At 37.3% G+C, this 21,062-nt stretch overlaps 2 protein-coding genes and 1 long non-coding RNA gene across 4 annotated transcripts; 1 reads left to right on the top strand and 2 right to left on the bottom strand.

The window, feature by feature from the left end:
- Positions 1 to 38: 38 nt before the first annotated feature.
- On the bottom strand, positions 39 to 8,072 carry LOC307166785 (TRPM8 channel-associated factor homolog). The gene is made up of 8 exons (XM_079885439.1): positions 7,954 to 8,072; positions 3,389 to 4,128; positions 2,321 to 3,312; positions 2,135 to 2,229; positions 1,777 to 1,990; positions 1,443 to 1,682; positions 982 to 1,319; positions 39 to 608 (listed from the first exon to the last, which is right to left on the bottom strand). The coding sequence occupies exons 2-8, from the start codon at positions 4,003 to 4,005 to the stop codon at positions 366 to 368; spliced, it is 2,739 nt and encodes a 912-aa protein (XP_079741565.1). The 5' UTR covers positions 4,006 to 4,128; positions 7,954 to 8,072; the 3' UTR covers positions 39 to 365.
- Positions 7,513 to 15,598, top strand: LOC307166790 (bifunctional polynucleotide phosphatase/kinase-like; the record flags this gene model as incomplete). Of its 2 annotated transcripts, XM_079885445.1 has the most annotated exons (18): positions 7,513 to 7,589; positions 7,976 to 8,123; positions 8,232 to 8,278; positions 8,436 to 8,690; positions 9,638 to 9,901; positions 10,074 to 10,153; positions 10,232 to 10,289; positions 10,406 to 10,513; positions 11,694 to 11,765; positions 11,904 to 11,952; positions 12,595 to 12,665; positions 12,932 to 13,024; positions 13,734 to 13,830; positions 13,931 to 13,992; positions 14,147 to 14,256; positions 14,341 to 14,428; positions 14,917 to 14,984; positions 15,137 to 15,598. In XM_079885445.1, the coding sequence occupies 17 exons, from the start codon at positions 7,997 to 7,999 to the stop codon at positions 15,255 to 15,257; spliced, it is 1,770 nt and encodes a 589-aa protein (XP_079741571.1). In that variant the 3' UTR covers positions 15,258 to 15,598. The 2 variants fall into 2 exon arrangements, with proteins under 2 accessions (XP_079741571.1, XP_079741572.1); XM_079885446.1 differs by lacking the exons at positions 7,513 to 7,589; positions 12,932 to 13,024 and having other exon boundaries at positions 7,997 to 8,123.
- A 1,098-nt stretch (positions 15,599 to 16,696) lies between these two features.
- On the bottom strand, positions 16,697 to 17,230 carry LOC307166794. Its single transcript, XR_013822696.1, has 3 exons — positions 17,153 to 17,230; positions 16,954 to 17,059; positions 16,697 to 16,868 (listed from the first exon to the last, which is right to left on the bottom strand). It is a non-coding gene; the product is annotated as an uncharacterized lncRNA (long non-coding RNA).
- Positions 17,231 to 21,062: the final 3,832 nt, after the last annotated feature.

The following is a 21,062-nucleotide window of genomic DNA, read 5'->3' as shown; positions in this document are numbered from 1 at the left end:
TCTCTTGCATAAGAAAGGAAAGTACACCAATACAAAATGCTTTGCCAAACTGACAGTTTTTTAATTGTAGTGCATACATGTAGTTTTTGGTATTTGTATATGTATATGTTGTGTTTTTAGCATGCATGTTCAGGATATATAACCTTATCCCACTTACCCAATAGCCATTCAGAATATTTAAATTATATGTGTATAAGTGTGTGCCTTACACTGATATGAATCAATTGCTCATCTACACACTTCACTACACACAATTCATTCAAATGAGAAACATGAATACAATAAAGTCCATGAAACTCCAGATAAGCATATATCATTTTGTATACTTAATCTAACCCCTCAATTATATTAAAACTGAGACGTTCTTATGCGTACTGGCTCATAGGATGGTCATTCCACTCAGGGAGATGAGAGATCTTCTCTTCTGTGCTGGGCTGGATGGGCCAACCCCACGCTTTGAAGAAGGGGGACAAATTCATGTTGACCACCTTGGAGAAGGTCTCAGCATACAGATTCATCTTGCCTGCATTGTCATTTGGCACTCCACTCATAGTATGGTAGGCAGTAAAAACTTTCTTAAAAGCATCCCAGCCAAATTTTTCCTGAAGCTTAAAAAAAAAAAAAAAACACAGAAAGATAATGGAAGATTGCACACAAAAATGGGTATAATATATATATTTTTATATTTATATAATTATATTTTTATAATAATTACATAAACAATTACAATTACATTTTTATATTTATTTATTCTGCATATGGTTTTATTGTTTTGTTTTTAAAAATTAACCTTACAAGAATGAATTATTACTTCTAGGGCTCACAAATAATCCATTATTGCTTTAATCTCTCTTTAAAAAAAATTACAATACTGGCAATGATGATGTAACCAAAAATGTACATTATCAAACAATGTTTTAAAACACATGCATTTAACTGATTAAACAAACTGTTAAAACATTATACACAGTCTGTTCTTACCTGCATGTAAGTCTCGAGTGCCGTCCACATGCTCCAGCTTTTTAAATCCTTTCCGCCACTGTGATACATCTTGGCACGAGCCTGACGGTTTTCTAGAGTGATGGCTGGATGAGCATTAGCGCTATTCATTTGCAGAACTTCCTCATGTACGTACAAGGACCACAGGTTGCAGGTGCACTCAGTGGTGTGTGGAGGGAACTCCCAAACTCCACGCTGCTGGTTATGACCCAACTCATGAATGGCTCCCCAAAGACCACTTTTATAGGCTTCCTTTACGTTTATTAGTGCTGGGGCAGAGTTGGTTTGCATCATGATGGGATATCCAGCATGCATGAAACCTGAGGGGGTGAAAGGGGGGACGTGTTATTGTTAGGATTGTGAGAATATAATAGGTAATAATGGCATGATTCTGTTGTAATAGTGATGGGTTTTTTTTTCATCCCAGCAATAGTACCACTGACCGTGAGAGATCTGAACATCTGCAACAAACCGCTCCTTGCGGGGCAACTTGGCAGGCCTTGCTGCCAGGTCAGTTATGCTTCTCATTATGGTATCCCAGAATGTAGCCACCTCATCAGGGCAGTTCAGATTCCTTATCAATTCTGATTCTAATGTGATGATGATGTTCTCAAACTCAAGTTCTGCCCAGGGGGCAGGTGCCGAACGGATCCCGCTCACCCAGTCAGCTACACTAGTCTCTCCTGAAGGACAGAACAAGTTTTATCATGTACCTTTAAACGTTCTGAATAGAAACCTCACTGTGATTCTCACTGAATATTAATTCAGAATTCTTACCAGATTTGAAGTATGGAGCCTGCACTGAGACCTGCACAACAATTTCCACCCCATCCACTTTGCTCTGGGGAGGTGCTATTAGGTAGATGAGCCCTCCCCACAAATTCCAGACCTGGACCATTTCTGTGTTCAAAGGGAATCGCTCATGGACCACAGGAGCCCGTTTCAGGATGTTTGCTCCACCAATGTTATCTGTCTGGCAACCAAGCTGCACCTACATGGAGTATCTCATCATGTTAATAACATGCTCTCCAAGCCCTATGTGTAATATGGTTGTATCTAGACTGACAAGTATAACTATTACATACAGCACCATTCCTTGATTGGAAACATGTATAGAGTAGACTGTATTGATTACCTGCCAATTTTTCCCAACGATCTCTGGAGGTACTGATATGTATGTCTTCATACCAGGAGAAATATATAAGCCTGTGCTTATCCATTCTTCACAACCTGAAACAAGTAATTTTATAGTGCTTAAAATAGTCAAACTAAACAAGGAATAACATTTTTCCTCCTGCATTTGGCAAGAAATCTTTCATACCCGCAGTGTTAGCACTGATCCGAACTCTTGCATTAGACACAGTGGGCAAGTTGGGTCTGTCCTTGATGATGTATGGAAGTAGGGCATCAGGATTAGGTGACACTTTGTATACCTCAGATCCAATGTGGAGCATCAGGTGGTCTTTAGCACATTCGACAGGACAATTACTGCACACCTGTGGAACACCTACCTCCTTCACTATGTCACTAAGAATTGCTACTACTGAGGTGTAGGCGGCACTGTCATGAGAACACATACGAAGGTAACTGGCACAGTCACTGCCCAACTGCTTCAAGCAGCCCTGTTCATGAGCAGTCAATACTTTCCCCAGGCTTACATGTTCAGCAAACCGCTGCAGCATGCTACGAAAGTGGTACCCCTCTCTACAACTATGCTCTATATCTAGGGCCTTATATAACCCACCACCCAAGGTATTGCCTAAGAGACACAATCCCATCTTGTTAAGAATATGATTTCCTGGGTATTCGGTCATCACATTGCAGCCACAGTGGGTCTGAGCCCAATACCAGGCATGACCCCCAATCAGAAGTCCTCCACCTTCAGCAACAAATTCTTGGATCTCTGCACATTGGGCATCACTGTAGGAAGTGCAGACGTAGACGCTTAGATCTTCTCTGAAGCCGGTCAACTGGCAATCTAAACCTGATTTGCTCAGTACCTCATGGGCTGCTTTGAGGCTGGGTAGAATCCCAATAACACCCTTCCGACCCTCATCAAGCCACTTGATAGCATTGATCATGAATGTGGACAGAGAGTCCCGGCCCAGGTAGCCTTCATGTGATACTAGAATCACTCGACCTTGTCCATAATAAGCACCAGCAATGAATGCTTTTCCAGCAGGAGTGACTGCAATGGGGAATGCTAATGGTCCATGCACCATCACTTCAGATGCTATAGCCCCTCCTTGGGTGTCAAACTCGGACACACCTTGTAGCAGGAACTCTAGATCATCTTTGAAGTCTTTGCCTATTCTGAAAAAAAGACAAGACAAATAGTGAATGTTTTTTTAAAGAATGGGTAAAAAGCAAAAATGTGTGCTGAACTTACGATACAGAAAGCCAACTAGTAGGGATGTTTCTTGGAACAGGAAAGTTGCCAATTTCTCCTGGGAGTTCAGAGAAATAAATTCCTGCAACACTGCACACCTTGTTTCCTGGAAAGTTCTTTAAAGTGTTTTCTTGTGGATGATCATGAGACCAACTGCACGCCTGGCCAGCAATGATCAAACCACCTCCAGCTTTGAGGAAAGCAACCAGATCCTTTGCACAGGTCTCGACACTGTAAGCATCTGTGATATATATAGCTAATTCATTACGGAAGTCTCCTAGCTCTGTCTTGATAGGGCAGTAGTTCAAGTTTTCAGCTACTGAACGTAAACTCCTTTGAATTCCTACAATGCCGGCATCACCAGTACATGGCATAAGCCACATTAAAGCATTCTCGACGAGGCTAGGAAAGCGTGTTAGGTATTCCTCATGTCCCAACACCACTATACGTCCCTGACCGTAATGAGATGCAGCCATCAACACCTGACCTCTTGGATTCATGGCAAGTGGAAAGGCATGTTCACCTATTAGTACAAGATCACTGGGCACTGCTTTTCCTTGGAAATCAAGCTCCTGCAGCCCAGACATGAGAGTGTAGTAGTCCTCTTCGCGTGCCATGGTGAATTAGTTCTGTTTTAGTAAGTCAATTCAAATCACACACAGTTTTAAAGGGTCTGAACACTGGGTTTGTTCAACCAGAGCTTGTGCATGCAGAAAAATGATGCCGATTGGTTTTCAGTCCTACACAATGACAGAAAATGAGAGAGAGAGAGAGAGAGAGAGAGAGAGAGAGAGAGAGAGAGAGAGAGAGAGAGAGAGAGAGAGAGAATCAAGTTTCATATATTTAGAAACAAATAGAAATGTAATTTTGTACATGTTTTTTTAATTAATTACATATAATATACAGTAGTATACACAAATCTGAAATAAACACACAGTTCAAACTTTACTTGTCATCCAATCCCAATTGTGACTACAGATGTAAAAATTGCAACTTGATATTAAATATGCACACACTCACCTCTATCTGTATACAAACAAGCTCAAATGACTTTCCTTCTTAGCTTTGTGTAACTACTGTAGGAATGTTTTTGTGGCTATGACTATGACTCACCGGGAGCACACCCTAGGAGCACGCCCATAAATACACCTTTTTCATTTTGTTTGTTTATCTAGAAACCACCATCACCCACTCCCTACAGCATTTGTAGTTTGTATCCTGTGTGAGACGAGTAGCTTCGTACAGAGCTCCCCAAATAACGTGTGGGAGAAAAAACAAGATATCATGGCCACAAATTAATAATTAACTTATTCATTTGTTTCCTTGTTTTAGGTAAAGACTGGAATACACTACACAACTTTTGTCCAGATTTTTGCCCAGATTTACAGTCAAGAGGAATAAACACTAGTTGTCGAAAGTCAAAGCCAGTCTGCAGATTTTGAGCATTTACATTTATGCATTTGGCAGACGCTTTTATGCAAAGCGACTTACATTGCATTTCAAGGTACACATTTTACATGCTTATCAGTTCTCAGTTCTGGCTTTCCCTGGGAATCAAACCCATGACCTTGGTATTGCAAGCGACAACGCTCTACTGTTTTAGCTACAGGAAAGCCAATAATTGACCAATTTCACAGAAAATCAATAAGCGTAAATCACACACAGTTTTAAAGGGTCTGAACACTGAGTGCATGGAGAAAAATGATACTGATTGGTTTTCAGTCCTACACAAAGACAGAAAATGAGAGAGAGAGAGAAAAAAAATCAAAGTTTCATAAATTTAAAAACAAATAGAAATGTAATTTTGTAATTATATACCCTAGGAGCATGCCCATTAATACACCTTTTTCATTTTGTTTGTTTATCTAGAAACCACCATCACCCACTCCCTACAGCATTTGTAGTTTGTATCCTGTGTGAGACGAGTAGCTTCGTACAGAGCTCCCCAAATGACGTGTGGGAGAAAAAACAAGTTATCATGGCCACAAATTAATAATTAACTTATTCATTTGTTTCAAAGCCAGTCTGCAGATTTTGAGCAGTAATAAGTGACAAATTTCACAAAAAAATCACTAAGCGTATGATGGGCACAGACTCTGCTTTTTAGCTTCAGACTATGACAAATTCTATGTTTTCTTCCATATGTCATGTGCGGGGTTCCATAATTGTAAGACAAAAACACTTGCCACTTTAAAATAAACTGTTGGTACTGGATTATGCAGAGTAAATAAGCTGTTTATCAAGCCATAATTATTAGCAGGATATCCTATCTCATGATAATACTTATGTAAACTGAAGATTTATCATCTAACAGGCGTAAACAAACTGAATAGACTCACTATTCTTTTGTCTGTGCACTTTGTATTGTTTTTCAGGCACTACACAAACAAAGTTTTAAATCCCCTTTCAACACAAATACTAGAAAAAACAGACAGGCTACTTTTAATTGTTGTCTTATTTTCTTCTTATACAAGTCTTATTTTTTAAATGAAATATAGCAGTATTTATTATAAATGTTTTATCTGTGCACATGATTTTTCTTCTTCTCTGATGACGCGTTTACTGGCGCGAAGGTGGTACAACCTGTCACTAACTCAACTGAGATCACACAGCAATAGCAAAACATACATCCAGCGATTTTATAAATTCCAGATGAAATATCTATCTATCTATCTATCTATCTATCTATCTATCTATCTATCTATCTATCTATCTATCTATCTATCTATCTATCTATCTATCTATCTATCTTTTGTAGTTTCCCACTGGTTGTGAGCAATTAGAACCAAGAACAAAGCACATTCTTTTATCATTAACTGCTTTTAAAAACTTTCAATACAGTTTGTTTTAGTGGGCTATACAATAAAATACGTGTGTATGTTCTGAGAAAAATACAAAATTGGTTAATGACAGCGGTGGCCAACACCATATCACCACACTGTTATAGTAGTAACTTTACCTACATTACAGTTTTTCTCAGTCGCTTTGGTGCATTTCTCACATCACTATTTACATTTGAACAACAGTTACCTCCACAACATTTAGTCATTTGTGCACATCATAGTAGCAGTTACTCATTCCTTCCAACAAATTGCAAATGCTTTTGGACATGCATCAATTGCTTTCATACAACTCTCTGCTGTTTTATAACATTATCATTGGCTTATGTCATGTCAGTCAAAATGAACTATACTTGTGAATGCTGAATAGTCATTCCATATAAAACTAATAGTCCTCATGTCATTGCTTGAGTCATTACATACAAAAATGTTGAACTAGTTGTCAAAATCTCTCAAGCAAATTTTACACATTTTTCTAAATCTTTTTTTCCTGAAATACTTTCCTCGCTGCATTGCAAGAGATGATATTCACTGTGATGTAGATGAAATTATGTGGCCAGACAGAGAGGAACGTCTGGATGTGCATGAATGATTACAGTACTATGTATGTTGTATGTTCAGTTCCAATATGTACTGCAATATTGTTTACAGTTGTGCACAGCTCTACCCAAAGGGAGTTTATGTTTGTTGTAAATAAGGGTGTATTTTTTCTTTTACACAATGCTGTGAACAAATTAGAATTGCAAAGAGCATGCAGTAAAAATGTGAAACATACATATTCAGTGTCTTGTACTCAGTTACCTCACTAAATACAGTAATGTGTAACTTTATTGTATTTTTCAAATGGCTGTGCTGTGCAAATAGTATTTAGTGCTTTCTTGAGCATTTTCAGGTAGTGTCACCAAGATCTGACTTTTTTTGCATTGGAAAACATTTACAGAGTAAACTGTCATAATGAAAACATGACAAAGCCATTTGACTATCTTGTTCATAAACAATGGTGTCTTGATGACACTGACACTTTCATTGACATGAATACTTGCTTTTGAGGAATGAGCTATCCATTGTGAGCAAGTGACACGCTTTTGCAGGTTATCAACTAGGTTTTTCAGTTTGTACTAACTGTTTTGAGAACTGCTACTGTTGTGCAAATGTAAATAGTGATGTGAGAAATGCACCAAAGCGACTGAGAAAACCTGTAACTGTTGTGGCAGAAACTATAGATTACTAACTGCGACTCCCAATGACATGGGAACCAAACTACGGGCGCCGTTGTTCCACATCGGAAATATTTACGAACCGGAGCCGTGAAGTATGTACAACAAATGAATCGCAAGAAACGTTAAAGTTTTAGACAACAGGTAAGTGCTATTTGGATTTTGTCTTGTGTATTTAGTAAAATTTTGGTGGCCTGATTGAAATATAAGTTTGAGAAACTGTCTAGGTGCACACAGACTGCACAGGTTTTAAAGTTAGCTTGAGCCTATTTGAATCCCTCTGGTGTCAAAGTCCGACTAAGATAAATGTTTTTACACATGAAACATTAAAAGACGTATTAAAAAGTTACGGCATGTAGCTCATGGGTCACTTTTCAGTTAACGTTATCTGGTTAAATATTAATAATTAGCTCGCTAAATAAATACCAAATGTACAGAAGATTGGTAATTTAGCACAGGCCTACATTTAGACTAACTTATTTGAATCTTAAATCATTGTATTTCTTACTGTAACTTCTCTCCTCCTGCAGTCCAGCTGTTCTCGTCTGTGAATGGCAATGCAGTGCGCACTAGTGAGTGTGAATGGAGCTCGGGTGGAGCTGGCTGATGGTCGAGCTCTTATGTTTGGTCGAGGCCCTGAATCCAGAATTTCAGACAAGAAGTGCTCGAGGCATCAGGGTGGGTTTTCTCATCACACCCAGCCTAATTATACAAAAAGTTGAACGCGTCACGTTTGTGTTCTGCTCATAATCATAAAGAATGACGTGGTGCTTCTCTTTTTTACAGTCAAACTTGTGGCTAATTATGCCAAACAGGAAGTTCTGGTTACGCAGGTAACAAAACACACACACACACACACACACACACACAAAAACAACAGCATGTTACAATTTACTAAGAGAGTACATTTTATGAAACCAATTATTTTTTTTAAATACTTAAATCTCTAGGAAAGCATAAGTGAGTACAATCCATTCTGTGTTTCTACAGCTCGGGCCCAACCCATCTTCCCTGGACGGTCAGTCTTTGGGTCGTGGCGAGTCTGGATGTCTGACATCTGGTTGCACACTGTACTTGGTTGATCAGTCCCATCCGTTCACTGTGGAATTTGTTGGAAATTCAAACGAAAAGTCTTCCTCTCCTCAGAAGAATAGAAATGTAGCAGATGAAAGCAGAGATGAACAGAAAAGCTCAAATTATCCCAAAAGGAGCATCCAGGATTTCTTTTCTAAATCTTCAAAAAAGGTATCAAGATAATCCATGTTTTTAAAAAATATTTGTAAAGAAAAATGGAAAACAATTAAATGTAAATAAATGAACACTTTTATTCAACTAGAATGCATCAGATTGGTCAAAAGGGACAGTAAAGACATGTAAAATGTGACAAAAGATTTCTATTTCAAATGAAGAAAAAAAAATAAATAAATATATATATATATATATCAACATATTATTTTCTATCACTCAGTATGATTTTTTTAAAAGTTTAACTACAACAAATTGCATTGTTGGAATTAAAAGGGCCGTGTTTAAAAAAGCCAATAAATTATTATTATTATTATTTCTTTCTGTTTTTGGATTTTTTTTGGACAGTCATCCTCCTAAATTGCTCTTGTAAACACAGTTTTGCACATTTCTTCGTCAACAGTATTTTTGCTGCATTTTAATAAGTTAAATATATTTTGATAATAATAGATCAACTTTATCTAACATAGTTTTACAGAAGGAAATATAAATGTTGGCACATGGCAATTCTGTATCACAATTGAATGGCTAAAATGCATTTCCTCATTCTGAATTTAATGTAGATGTCATCAATTGTATTACTGCAGTTATTTATTTTTTTGGAAGTGTTTATAATAGTATTTATGCTTTAGAAACACTGTTTTATTTTTCTGTGTGTTTTTGAAGAAACAGGCAAGAAACAGTGAGCTAGGACAAAAACAATATTCAAGAATACATTAATAAAGATAAAGGGTTAGTTAATTCAAGACTGGAGGAGTGTATAAATTCATAAAAGAAACATTTATTGTTTATTAGTGGGAAATTTACATTTTTCATTTCTGTGGTACAGACATTTTCAAACACTTTCAACCCATTTTTTTTCTTTTAAATTATTATTATTATTAGAGTTATTTTATGTCATAAAATCAAATGAAATATCCCATAAAACCTTGGCTCTTTTTTCTCAGGCAACAAAACGACCTCGCAGCCCAGAGAAGGACGTCCCTCGCATGAAACGAGGGCGTGACGATGAGGATGATGAAGATGAACAAACCTCATCTGAGAAAAAGCTTAAGCAGTTACAAGCATTTGCTGAGAGAGAGAGTGATAAAAACCTGGACTCACCAACTATCAAACCCAGCGCTCCGTCTTCCACTTGCTCTCAGAGTCACTGGCAACAAATCGGCAGCCTTATGCTGTTCACTGCAGCAGGGGTTCCAGAAAGCTCCAAAGTAAGACATGAACTTTCACATAGTGTTTATTCAGCATGTAGTGTTTATTCAGCATGTAGTGTTTGTTCAGCATATAGTGTTTATTCAGCACACAGTGTTTATTCAGCACACAGTGTTTAACCATCAAACCATTATGCTTCTATAATGTTTCATGCTGTTTTGTGTGATTCAGGTCGCAGGTTTTGACATTGACGGCTGCATTATCACTACAAAGTCTGGGAAAGTATTTCCCACAAGTCCAGATGACTGGAAGTGAGTCTAGTTGAAGAACTTGCTATACCCTGCAGCTGTTTGTTGTCTCTCACTTGATGGTGTTTTACTCTTGTTTAGGATTCTTTTCCCAGAGATTCAGCCCAGACTGGCCAGTCTGTTGAAGAAAGGATACAAGGTGCTTCTTAATCCACTATCACTTGTTGATGTTGTCAGTATAAGATAATGTTTCATAAAGGAAGTTAGAGCATCAATAAATGTCCAGTTGGTTTTACTTTGCTTTGCTCTGTTTAGGTGGTATTTTTCACCAATCAGATGGGAATATCTCGAGGAAAACTCAGACCGGAGGTGTTCAAGTCTAAAGCTGAGGATATTCTACAGACACTTCAGTTGCCCATTCAGGTTAATGACAAGCTCACTACATACACTACTGTTCAGAAATCTGTGGTCTGTAAGATTATTACCAGCAGCCATATCACCCTGTAGCCCAAGACTGGTTGCCCACTGAAGATAAGCAGGGCTGAGCCTGGTCAATACCTGGATGGGAGACCTCCTGTGAAAACTAGGTTGCTGTGTTAGTGTTAGTGAGGCCAGCAGGGGGCGCTCACCCTGTGGTCTGTGTGGGTCCTAATGCCCCGGTATAGTGATGGGGACACTATACTGTCAAAAAGCACCGTCCTTCGGATGAGACGTTAAACCCAGGTCCTGACTCTCTGGTCATTAAAAATCCCAGATTGTCCTTTGAAAAAGAGTAGGGGTTTAACCCTGGCATCCTGGCCAAATTTGCCCAGTGGCCTCTGTCCATCATCATGGCATCCCCATATATACTCATTGGCTTCATAACTCTGTCTCCTCTCCACCAATAAGCTTGTGTGTGGTGGGCGTTCTGGCGCAATATGGCTGCCATCGCATCATCCAGGTGGTGCTGCACAATGGTGGTGGTTGAGGAGATTCCCCCATTCTATGTAAAGCGTTTTGAGCACCCAGAAAAGCACTATATAAATGTAACAAATTATTTTAGTGTTTATGAAAGAAATCTCATGCTCACCAAGGCTGCATTTATTTGATCAAAAATACAGTCAAAACAGTAATATTGTGAATGATTATTATCATTTAAAATAACCATTTTCAAAGCTGAATTTTCAGCATCATTACGCCAGTCTTCAGTGTCACATGATCCTTCAGAAATCATTCTAATATGCTGAGTTGCTGCTCAAGAAACTCAAATGAGATCACAGTAATAGCAAAACATACATCCAGCGATTCAATGTTGAAAAAGTTGTGGAAGTTTTGTGGAAACAGTTTTCGTGATACAGTTTTTTCAGGAATACAAAAAGTAAGAAACAACAACAACAAATTTTTTTTTATTTGGAAGCATTTATTTGGAACAGAAATATTTTGTAACATTATAAATGCCTTTACAATTTGATCAATTATTGCATCCTTGCTGAATAAAATTATTAATTTATTACCTTACTGACCCGAACCTTTGAATGGCAGCATAAGCAAGTTTGAAAATTGAGTGTAGTAGATGTATTTCTCTTAAATTATTTACGAATGTGAACACGTTGTCTTTTTTCAGGTGTTTGTTTCCACAGCCCCTGGTATTTACAGAAAGCCTGTTATCGGAATGTGGGAACATCTGTGTGAGAAGGTGAATCACTATTGTGGTTATTTGTAGTTGTCTATTACAGGAATTGCATTTTAAAGTGTCATTTGCTTTACATTACATACAAGCAGCAAGTTCAGTCCCAGTAGGCTATGTATATTAAGACACTGTTGTGTTTTGCAGGCGAATGGTGGAGTGACAATAGATGTGTCACAGAGCTTCTATGTAGGAGGTGAGCTAAATCAAGTACATTCAAGTCTAAGGCCCTGTTTACACCTGGTATTAAGTTTTGGTCGATCGGATCACAAGTGGATGGTGCTAAATAGAGGTGTAAGCAGGGTCTAAAACGTTTTGAGCTTGTCCATTTTCGACCACTTCCAGAGGTAGTTGAAAACGCATTCGACTGGATTGCTTTCATTGTGTAAACACTCATGTGGTCAAATGTGTTTGAACAGCCACAAAAGACCGCCTACTCTCCGCATACTGACCTAATACGTAAACTCTATGGGACCCGCGCTAGCTAGACAGGCTGAAGACCCAAGTTTGGTTTGAAGACTATAATCATACCAAGCCCAATGTCCTCTCACCATTCCTGATTTCTGACATGCACTCACCGTGTTCGGCGTGATCTTCCGGCTGTCAGAGCAGAAACATAAGCTGCTGCTCTCCGTATGTTTTCCGTTTTCAAACGTCCCGCTACCTTTCGGCACGCCAATTACTCTGACTGCAGAGACCCACACTTGAAATAAAGTGCAACCAAAAATATTGTTTTAAATGTTTTTATTTTATGTATTTTATTTCCTGCACATAGTGCAAAATGACCCAATAACATCTCAGATTTACATGCTCAGTAATGGTTTCCCCTCATTTACAGATGCAGCAGGACGTCCTGCTAACTGGGCCCCAGGGAAAAAGAAGAAAGACTTCTCCTGCAGTGACAGACTGGTAATGACGTTAACTGCAGTCTTCATTACTCATAAGCAGATTGAATTTGTTACTGTTACTAAGAGTTACTGCATTTTATAATAAATTATATTAATGTAAATGTAAATCACGTGTAATAGCTTTTCTCTGGTTTGGCCACAAGAGGGCATGGTAGTGTTTTTCTTGCTTCATTTTAGTATAACAAAAAAGGGAAACTTTACAATGTTGTGGGCTTTTGACATAATACAGCTTTACAGGTTTTTATCCCTTATCTCTTGTGCCCTCAGTTTGCCCTCAACATTGGTCTTCAGTTTCACACCCCAGAGGAATACTTCTTGGGCTGGAAACCCGCTCAGTTCAGCTTGCCAGAGTTTGACCCTGTAAACGATTGGTCTTTTTGAATGTTTTTATTTCACTTACACGTTTTCCACAGTCTATTGTGTTATTTATGTATTGTGTTATTTACATGTATGGTTATTAATATTTTGTACCTTAGTTGGGTACTTCACACTGCAATTCAAAAGTTTTGGGTCAGTAAGATTTTTTTTTTAAAGAAACAAATACTTTAATTCAGTAAAGATGGATTCAATTGATCAAAATTGGCACTAAATACATTTATAATGTCACAAAATATATATATTTCAAATAAAAGCTGTTCTTTTCATTCATCAAAGACTCCTAAAAAAAAAAAAAAAAAAGTCTCATGGTTTCCACAAAAATATTAAGCAGCACAACTGTTTTCATTATTAATAATAAGAAATGTTTCTTGAGCAGCAACTCAGCATATTAGAATGATTTCTGAAGGATCATGTGACACTGACGAGTAATGATGCTGAAAATTCAGCTTTGCATAACAGGAATAAATTAAATTTTAAAATATAGTCAAATGGAAAGCTAAATTACTTTAAATTGTAATAATATTTCACAATATTACTGTTTTAGAGTTATTTTTGATCAAATAAATTCAGCCTTGGTGAGCATAAGAGACTTCTTTCAAAAATATTAAAAAATCTTACTGGCCCAAACTTTTTGGACATTACTGTACTAAACATCTGTAATAATGTTTTGTGTTTTTGTATCATTGTCCAGAGGAAATTAGACTCCAAAATGCGTCTTTACGATCCTCCTGATACATCCCTCACATCTACCAAACAGGAAGTCATTGTAGCAGTGGGATTCCCTGGATGTGAGCCTTTTTTCAGTGTTTGTTTTATCCTCTTACTCCTTCCAGGTGACCAATTTTTATGATATAACCCTTGTTTTTTGGGGGGATTTTTTTTTTGCAGCGGGCAAATCCACATTCTTCCAGACACACATCATTCCAAAGGGCTATGCATATGTGAACAGGGTGAGTTGTTACATTGCTAACACAATAGAGAACCGAGAACCCAGAGACAAGAAGTAGATCTCAAGAGCAGGATCAAGCAAATTTGGTTCAGAAGATTTGGAGGATCTTGTTTTAACTGCCACTGAATGCTGTGACATCTGCACATGAACTCTAGGACATGCTTGGCTCCTGGCAGCAGTGTGTGTCAGCCTGTGAACGCGCTCTGAAGGAAGGCCAGAGCGTAGCGGTGGATAACACTAACCCTGACCCCGAGTCGAGAAAAAGGTGCCTATCTCTGTTTCCAAAGCAGATGCTTATTTATCTTTGTCTTTTCAACTGAAATGGCACCATCATTGATTTTCTCCACAGATATGTAGATGTCAGTCAAAGCGCTGGAGTCCCCTGCAGGTGTTTCAACTTCTCAACCAGTCTGGAACAAGCAAAGCATAACAACAGGGTATCTGTCTTTACTGTAGTTTTTTACATTAAAGTTACCATGAAATCAAAATTAACAACACTTATTTATAATTGCAGTATTTACCGGTATTATAAAATATTTATCATCATCATTATTATTTTATTTTTTTTAATTAATGTGAAAATTCACTTCTCTTCTCTGATGATGTGATAACTGGCGTGAGGGCGGAACAACCTGTTACTCACATGAGATCAACCAATAGCAAACCACAACCATCTAATCAATTCCCCATGGACAAAATCAAGTTTTTCTAATTGGAAAAGCCCTTTCACTCAGATATACGCCACCATAGGGAAGAAAATAGTTACTGCATTTTATAATAAAAGAATCTCAACTTCTTTTTCATGGTGACTTTAAATATAAAATTCTGTAAAAAAAAATTATACCATTTTACTAACTGTAAACAAAATGGAAAGTCAGTCACTGATAGATGTTATCTTGTCTTTTGTTTTGTTTTTTTGTTGTAGTTTCGTGAGATGATTCCTTCTGCCACAAAGCATGTTCATGTCAATGACATGGTGTTTCACAGCTACAAGTGAGTGAACAGCAGCAAGCTGAGCTTATTCCACTGTACCAGATCATATTGCCAGGAAATCACACCTTTGAACAAGTTTCTTTATCTTTTATCTTTATTTACTAATTTATTACTAAGCAGATTGGTTTCTGACTTATTCTTCTTCTCTGTAGGAAAAAATTTGTGGCACCCAGTCTGTCTGAGGGCTTCTCTGAAATCCTGCACATTCATTTTGTGCCTAGTTTCAGTGACAAAAGATCAGAGTTCCTCTTCAGGCAGTTCTCTGAGGGCTGAGTCTGACGTTTGAGCGAAAAATGAAGAAAAAAACAAAGGCTGACCAACCCAACTTAGCAGAAGAAAAATTCATTGAAAATTCGGAACATGATTGATAATACAATGCTAATTTAAATATTGTTAAATTGTTGTCTTCTCTCATTTTTACACTTGTCTTTCACTGTCAGTGTCTTTAATTTGTTACTTTTTAAATGTTGTTTGGTAAATTTACCCATAGCTGCTAAAATCAACCTGCTGTTATAAAGACACTACTAATAAAAGTGTCTTGTAAAAAAAAAAAATATTGAGGAAACAATTGCTTGTTTCAGTTTGATCAAAAACAATTAACTTGCTTCAATATTTTCCAGTGTTTGGGCATGATTTAATTTTTTGGGGTTTTTCTTGTCTGTAAAACAAGACTTTATTTATAGCTGAGATTGTTTTCTAAATCTCAGAAATCTTATATTCTAAATGTTGTGTTTGTCCGCTATAAATCTCTGCAGTCCCAGCTTAAGGCTGGCCCACACAAAAAGACTTTTAAAATATTATCAAATTTTCAAAATGTAAGAGACCACAAACATGTTGATTAAAAAAAACCCATAGATTTAAAAGTTTTGTTCCTATAGTGTGAGAAAAGCCAAGATGTGATGACGGGCAAGCAAAAATCACAATAATAGGTTTAGAAGTAGTCGTGTTATGCTTCCGTGCTTTGTGATTGCCACAAAAAGTGTGGCAATAGAATATGCCCTTATCAGTTTAACCCTCTTGCAACGTTTCTTAAACATTGTTGAGTAATTATGGCTCAACAGCATCAGAAATGAGTTAGCATCAAGTTGAATGTAGTTTGAAAACGGACAGAAACTTCTTCACTGTAAGAATTAACTTTATATATATATATAGCTCAAACCATAAAGCTCCTCAGACATGACAGTGTTAAGATGCTGTAAGGCATAGTGATGTTTATATCTAATGTACATTACATGATGTCTTATTAGCTCTCTCACAGGATCTCATAAAATATATTGCAGCTTTCAATGACATCAAACATGACTTGTCAAGTGGAAGTTGGTGAAACACTTCATGATTAAAAAAAGGTTAAAAAAGATAAAAATCCTTAACTGATATTTCAGACATACAGTAAATCATAATATGTTAATATATACGTGCTAGTTAATAAATAGGAACACTATATATATATATATATATATATATATATATATAATATACAGTATATATACATATATATATATATATAGTGTTCCTATTCTCTACTGAGTAATATATAACTATTGTTGCTACATTTTTTATTTTGCAAGTTTGGGGCTTCATAATTGTGCTCGTTTTCACGACAAAATTAAATCACCTGAAACCAAATATTTAAAATAATTACTTCATTCCAGATGTTTGCATGCAACCACTGCAGATGACCAAAGATAAATTTTGCATGTCTGGAAACATGTAAAATCTGTACTTACAGAATCCAGGTTTGGCATGAACATTATGGAGTTGTCTGTTTTTTTATATTTATTAGGAAAAAACTTGCACCTCTTAGTCGGTAGTAAAGTTTCTGGATCAGTGTGACACGGTTGAAGTGATTCATCATAAAACTGACCTTCAATGTTGTTGCTACACCTAAAGATAAGCAGGAAATCAATGGTTGAAATAATTTCCGAGGAGATTTTAATAATACGCTTTCTTTTTGTTAAAGTTTTATGACCTTGTAGCTTCAATACGGCCATTTGCGTAGTAGAATGGCTTTGTTTCACTGTATTCATCAAACACGCCCCATCTCAGATGAGCCCATTCATGAACCAAGACCCTTCCTGCAAACAAACAAACAAACATTCTTGTTAATACAACAAACAGATTACTGCATTCACCTGGATGAATGTTGAAGGATAACAAATTACATTCACCTCTTGACCCATAAGACTTAATGAGTGTGTCGTCTCTGAGAAAGTTTGGGATGAAATGAATGTACTGACCCTCAGCTCCACATTCAATAAACTGATGAGTATAGGGCTCATCACCATAGGCTGGTTTAGCATTATCCGTTATTATTTTTGCCTGCATTTCACATAGAAATTGCATCAGCAGTATGTTAATGAAATGATCGAATTGATTAATATTTGATACGAAATAAAAATGGCATAATTTTCTGTGCCTTTTCATAGGCCTCTGTTCTTGCTCTGGTAAACTCCTTACTAATCCAGTGGGGTGGAACTAGTATCGTAGCTTCTTTGAAATAGACCTTTTTATCCAATGCTTGATGAAGATGAAACGACCCTTCAGTGACCATGTCCCATCAGAAGGAAAAATGAGAAGAACTCAAAATGTGTGTACAGTATTTATAAAAAGTAATCATACATTAATTTGTTCATTCAAATACTGTTAATGAAACTTGATTATATATTTCTAAATTTTTCTTTAAAAACTGCAAAAAATATTATCTTTCACTAAAGGCACTAAAACCATGAATGCATTTTTTGTTAAATAGACAAAAAACTATATTCACCTTGATTTTATCAATGAACGTGTTATCCTGTGGTACTTTTGAACTGATCGCAATGGTAATGTCAACATTTTCATCTAGTTTGATTCCAGTGAAGGTGGATGACAGCAACGTCCATAATAAGACAAACACCGTTCTTGAGTCCATAGCTGTAGAGTTTAGATGAACAGCAACTCCCGAAAGCCCATTTTGAACAATTTCACAAATGATCTTAATGCTGATCAGAGATAAGTGGGTGTGTGCTTCAATGTCATGCAGGGGTGTGATCTGCCAACATCATGGCCCATTTAAAACATAAGATGGATATACTTCATATACTAAATTTGCTCTCAAGGCTGGTACATTTGTAAAATGTTGGCTGACTCTTAATTAGTTTACTTGGTGCAATATAATGTTGTAGTGCATTGATATTGTAGGGAAATTTACAGTTAAAGGGATAGTTCACTTTGAAATTAAATTTTGGTATGTTTTAGCTTACCTCAAGGGCATCCAAGATGTAGGTGTCTTTGTTTCCACAGTAGTTTCAATTTTGATATTTTTAGGTCAAACCGTTCTTGTCTGTCAGTCATATAATGCAGGTCTATGGTCACCACCTCAAAGAGCATACACAGAGAAGTCCAAATTAAACAATTCCCCATCGTAAGTACACATTGATGGCCTAAGACACGAAACGAGTGGTTTGTGTGAGAAAACGAACAGTATTTATATAGTTTTTACCTCTTGTACACTTTCCGGCGCTTGCGCAGACTAAGCCAGAACGCGTGCACACGTCACACACCAGGAAGCGCGCGCGCCCTCAGATCACTTGGATGTGGTTGTGTACAAGAGGTAAAAACGATATAAATACTGTTAATTTTCTCACACAAACCGCTCATTTCGTGTCTTAGGCCATCGATGTGTACTTACGATGGGGAATTGTTTAATTTGGACTTCTCTGTGTATGCTCTTTGAGGTGGTGACCATAGACCTGCATTATATGACTGACAGACAAGAACGGTTTGGCCTAAAAATATCAAAATTGAAACTACTGCGGAAACAAAGACACCTACATCTTGGATGCCCTTGAGGTAAGCTAAAACATACCAAAATTTAATTTCAAAGTGAACTATCCCTTTAAGGGACCAGATATGATGAATGAAGACCAGGATTCAGAGATGCAATCAACTGAAGAATATTTTACAGAAGAAAAGTTTGCAGTTTTATCAGCAGAAGTTAGCTTCAATACTCGTAGGCCTAGTTCGTAGGCCGCTCTGCGTACACACACAATAGGGTAGCAATTATACTCTAACACAGGTCACTAAACAACCATCACTTAAATAATTTAATGATTTTGATCGTTTAAGGCATAGGTAACGTACAAAATGTTCACATACAAATCAGAAGCTTATTTCCATTGATTATCAGGATGACAACCAGGATCCCGGTTTAGGCACAAAGTGACCGAGGTCACGAATCTTAGGGCGCTTTCACACTAGCACTTTTGGTGCGCACCCTGGTTCGAATGACGTCAGATCTCGGTTTGTTTGGATGATGTGAATGCTGTCTTCCGAACTCGGGTGCGCACCAAGTGGCAACCTCCGTCTCTCTTTTGAAACCAACACGGAAGTGAATTAAATGGCAATTCATCAATTGGCCGCTTGAGGCTGGATGCAGAAGTGAGTCAAATCTGTATCTCCCCCATGTTAAAATGCCCAACTTTACAGCAGAAAAAAACATGTTTACAGCCTGGTGCAAAAAGTGGCTTTGGTCTGTACAGCTAATTTTGCCCTTCATGACAACTGTGAGGGGGGTGAATTTTTTTATAACTCATCCGTTTAAATTATATTAAGCCTTAAAGGTCCCGTTCTTCGTGATCCCATGTTTCAAACTTTAGTTAGTGTGTAATGTTGTTGTTAGAGTATAAATAATATCTGTAAAATGATAAAGCTCAAAGTTCAATGCCAAGCGAGATATTTTATTTAACAGAAGTCGCCTACATCGAACGGCCCGTTTGGACTACATCCCTCTACTTCCTTCTTTAATGACGTCATTAAAACTGTTTTTTGACTAACCTCCGCCCACAGGAATGCTCCCTCAACTCTACCGAAATTCGTTTATGTACTTGCGCACTTCTAATAACTTACTGTGTTTACTCAGCTCTTACGGTGATTTTCTGAAGTAAAACTGACGCTTCATCTTTTGTGTGATGTACAATAAACTTTATTAAACTCATCAGTATATGTTTGATCATCATTCAGACAGCAGACTTGTAGGCTAAATAAATAATGGATACATACAAGCAGATGACAAATACGTTATAATAACCGTAATTAAACTACTAAACTATACCTGTTTCATACAGCACTCTGACTCTGTAGGCATTATTGTCCGACTCGAAATGAACACCGTTACTGAGAGTTTCTGATATTATCATCATTCCGTGAGATGAAATTGTCCTGAGAGACTGAGCGCGAGCTTATGAAGCTCCGCCCCCTGTGTCGTCCAGCAGTAGCTTATTTGCATTTAAAGGGCACACACTAAAACAGAGCGTTTTTCTGAGCCCCAAAAAGACTTATTTTACATCTTGTGAAAAGGGGCATAATACGGGACCTTTAAATTTCTGCATAATTAAGGGTGTCCACTTTTGAGTGACAGGTGGATTCCCACTGCTGTGGTCATTAGTCATCATTAGCCGTTTGTCTGCTGTCTGTTAGCCGTCACGTTACCTTAGTTCATTGTCTGACTGTAAAAATAAATAAATTCGGGAGTGACGTAGTATTTAATGAGTGTGTCGTCTCTGAGAAAGTTTGGGGTGAAATGAATGTACTGACCCTCAGCTCCACATTCACCATATTGATGAGTATAGGGCTCATCACCATATGCTGGTTTAGCATTATCAATTATTATTTTTGCCTGCATTTCACATAGAAATTGAATCAGCAGTATGTTAATGAAATGATCGAATTGATTAATATTTGACACGTAATAAAAATGGCATAATTTTCTGTGCCTTTTCATAGGCCTCTGTTCTTGCTCTGGTAAACTCCTTACTAATCAAGTGGGGTGGAACTAGTATTGTAACGTTAGCTTCTTTGAAATAGACCTTTTTATCCAATGCTTGATGAAGATGGAACGACCCTTCAGTGACCATGTCCTGTCAGAAGGAAAAATGAGAAGAACTCAAAATGTGTGTACAGTATTTATAAAAAGTAATTATACGTCAATTTGTTCATTCAAATACTGTTAATGAAACTTGATTATATATTTCGTTCTAAATTTTCTTTAAAAACTGCAAAAAATATGATCTTTCACTAAAGGCACTAAAACCATCAATG

The sequence above is a fragment of the Squalius cephalus genome (assembly GCF_949319135.1).
Source record: "Squalius cephalus genome assembly, chromosome: 11".
NCBI classification, from domain to species: Eukaryota; Metazoa; Chordata; class Actinopteri; order Cypriniformes; family Leuciscidae; genus Squalius; species Squalius cephalus.
The sequence above is the reverse complement of the archived record's forward strand: the minus strand, read 5'-3'. Positions and strand labels throughout refer to the sequence as shown.

Coding starts and splice junctions, on each gene's coding strand:
- LOC307166785 (XM_079885439.1), bottom strand. CDS start 4,005: ATGGCACGCGAAGAGGACTACTACACTCTCATGTCTGGGCTGCAGGAG. Junction 3,313..3,388: donor ACTAGTTGGCTTTCTGTATC/GTAAGTTCAGCA, acceptor TCTTTTTTTCAG/AATAGGCAAAGACTTCAAAG. Junction 2,230..2,320: donor GATCAGTGCTAACACTGCGG/GTATGAAAGATT, acceptor TACTTGTTTCAG/GTTGTGAAGAATGGATAAGC.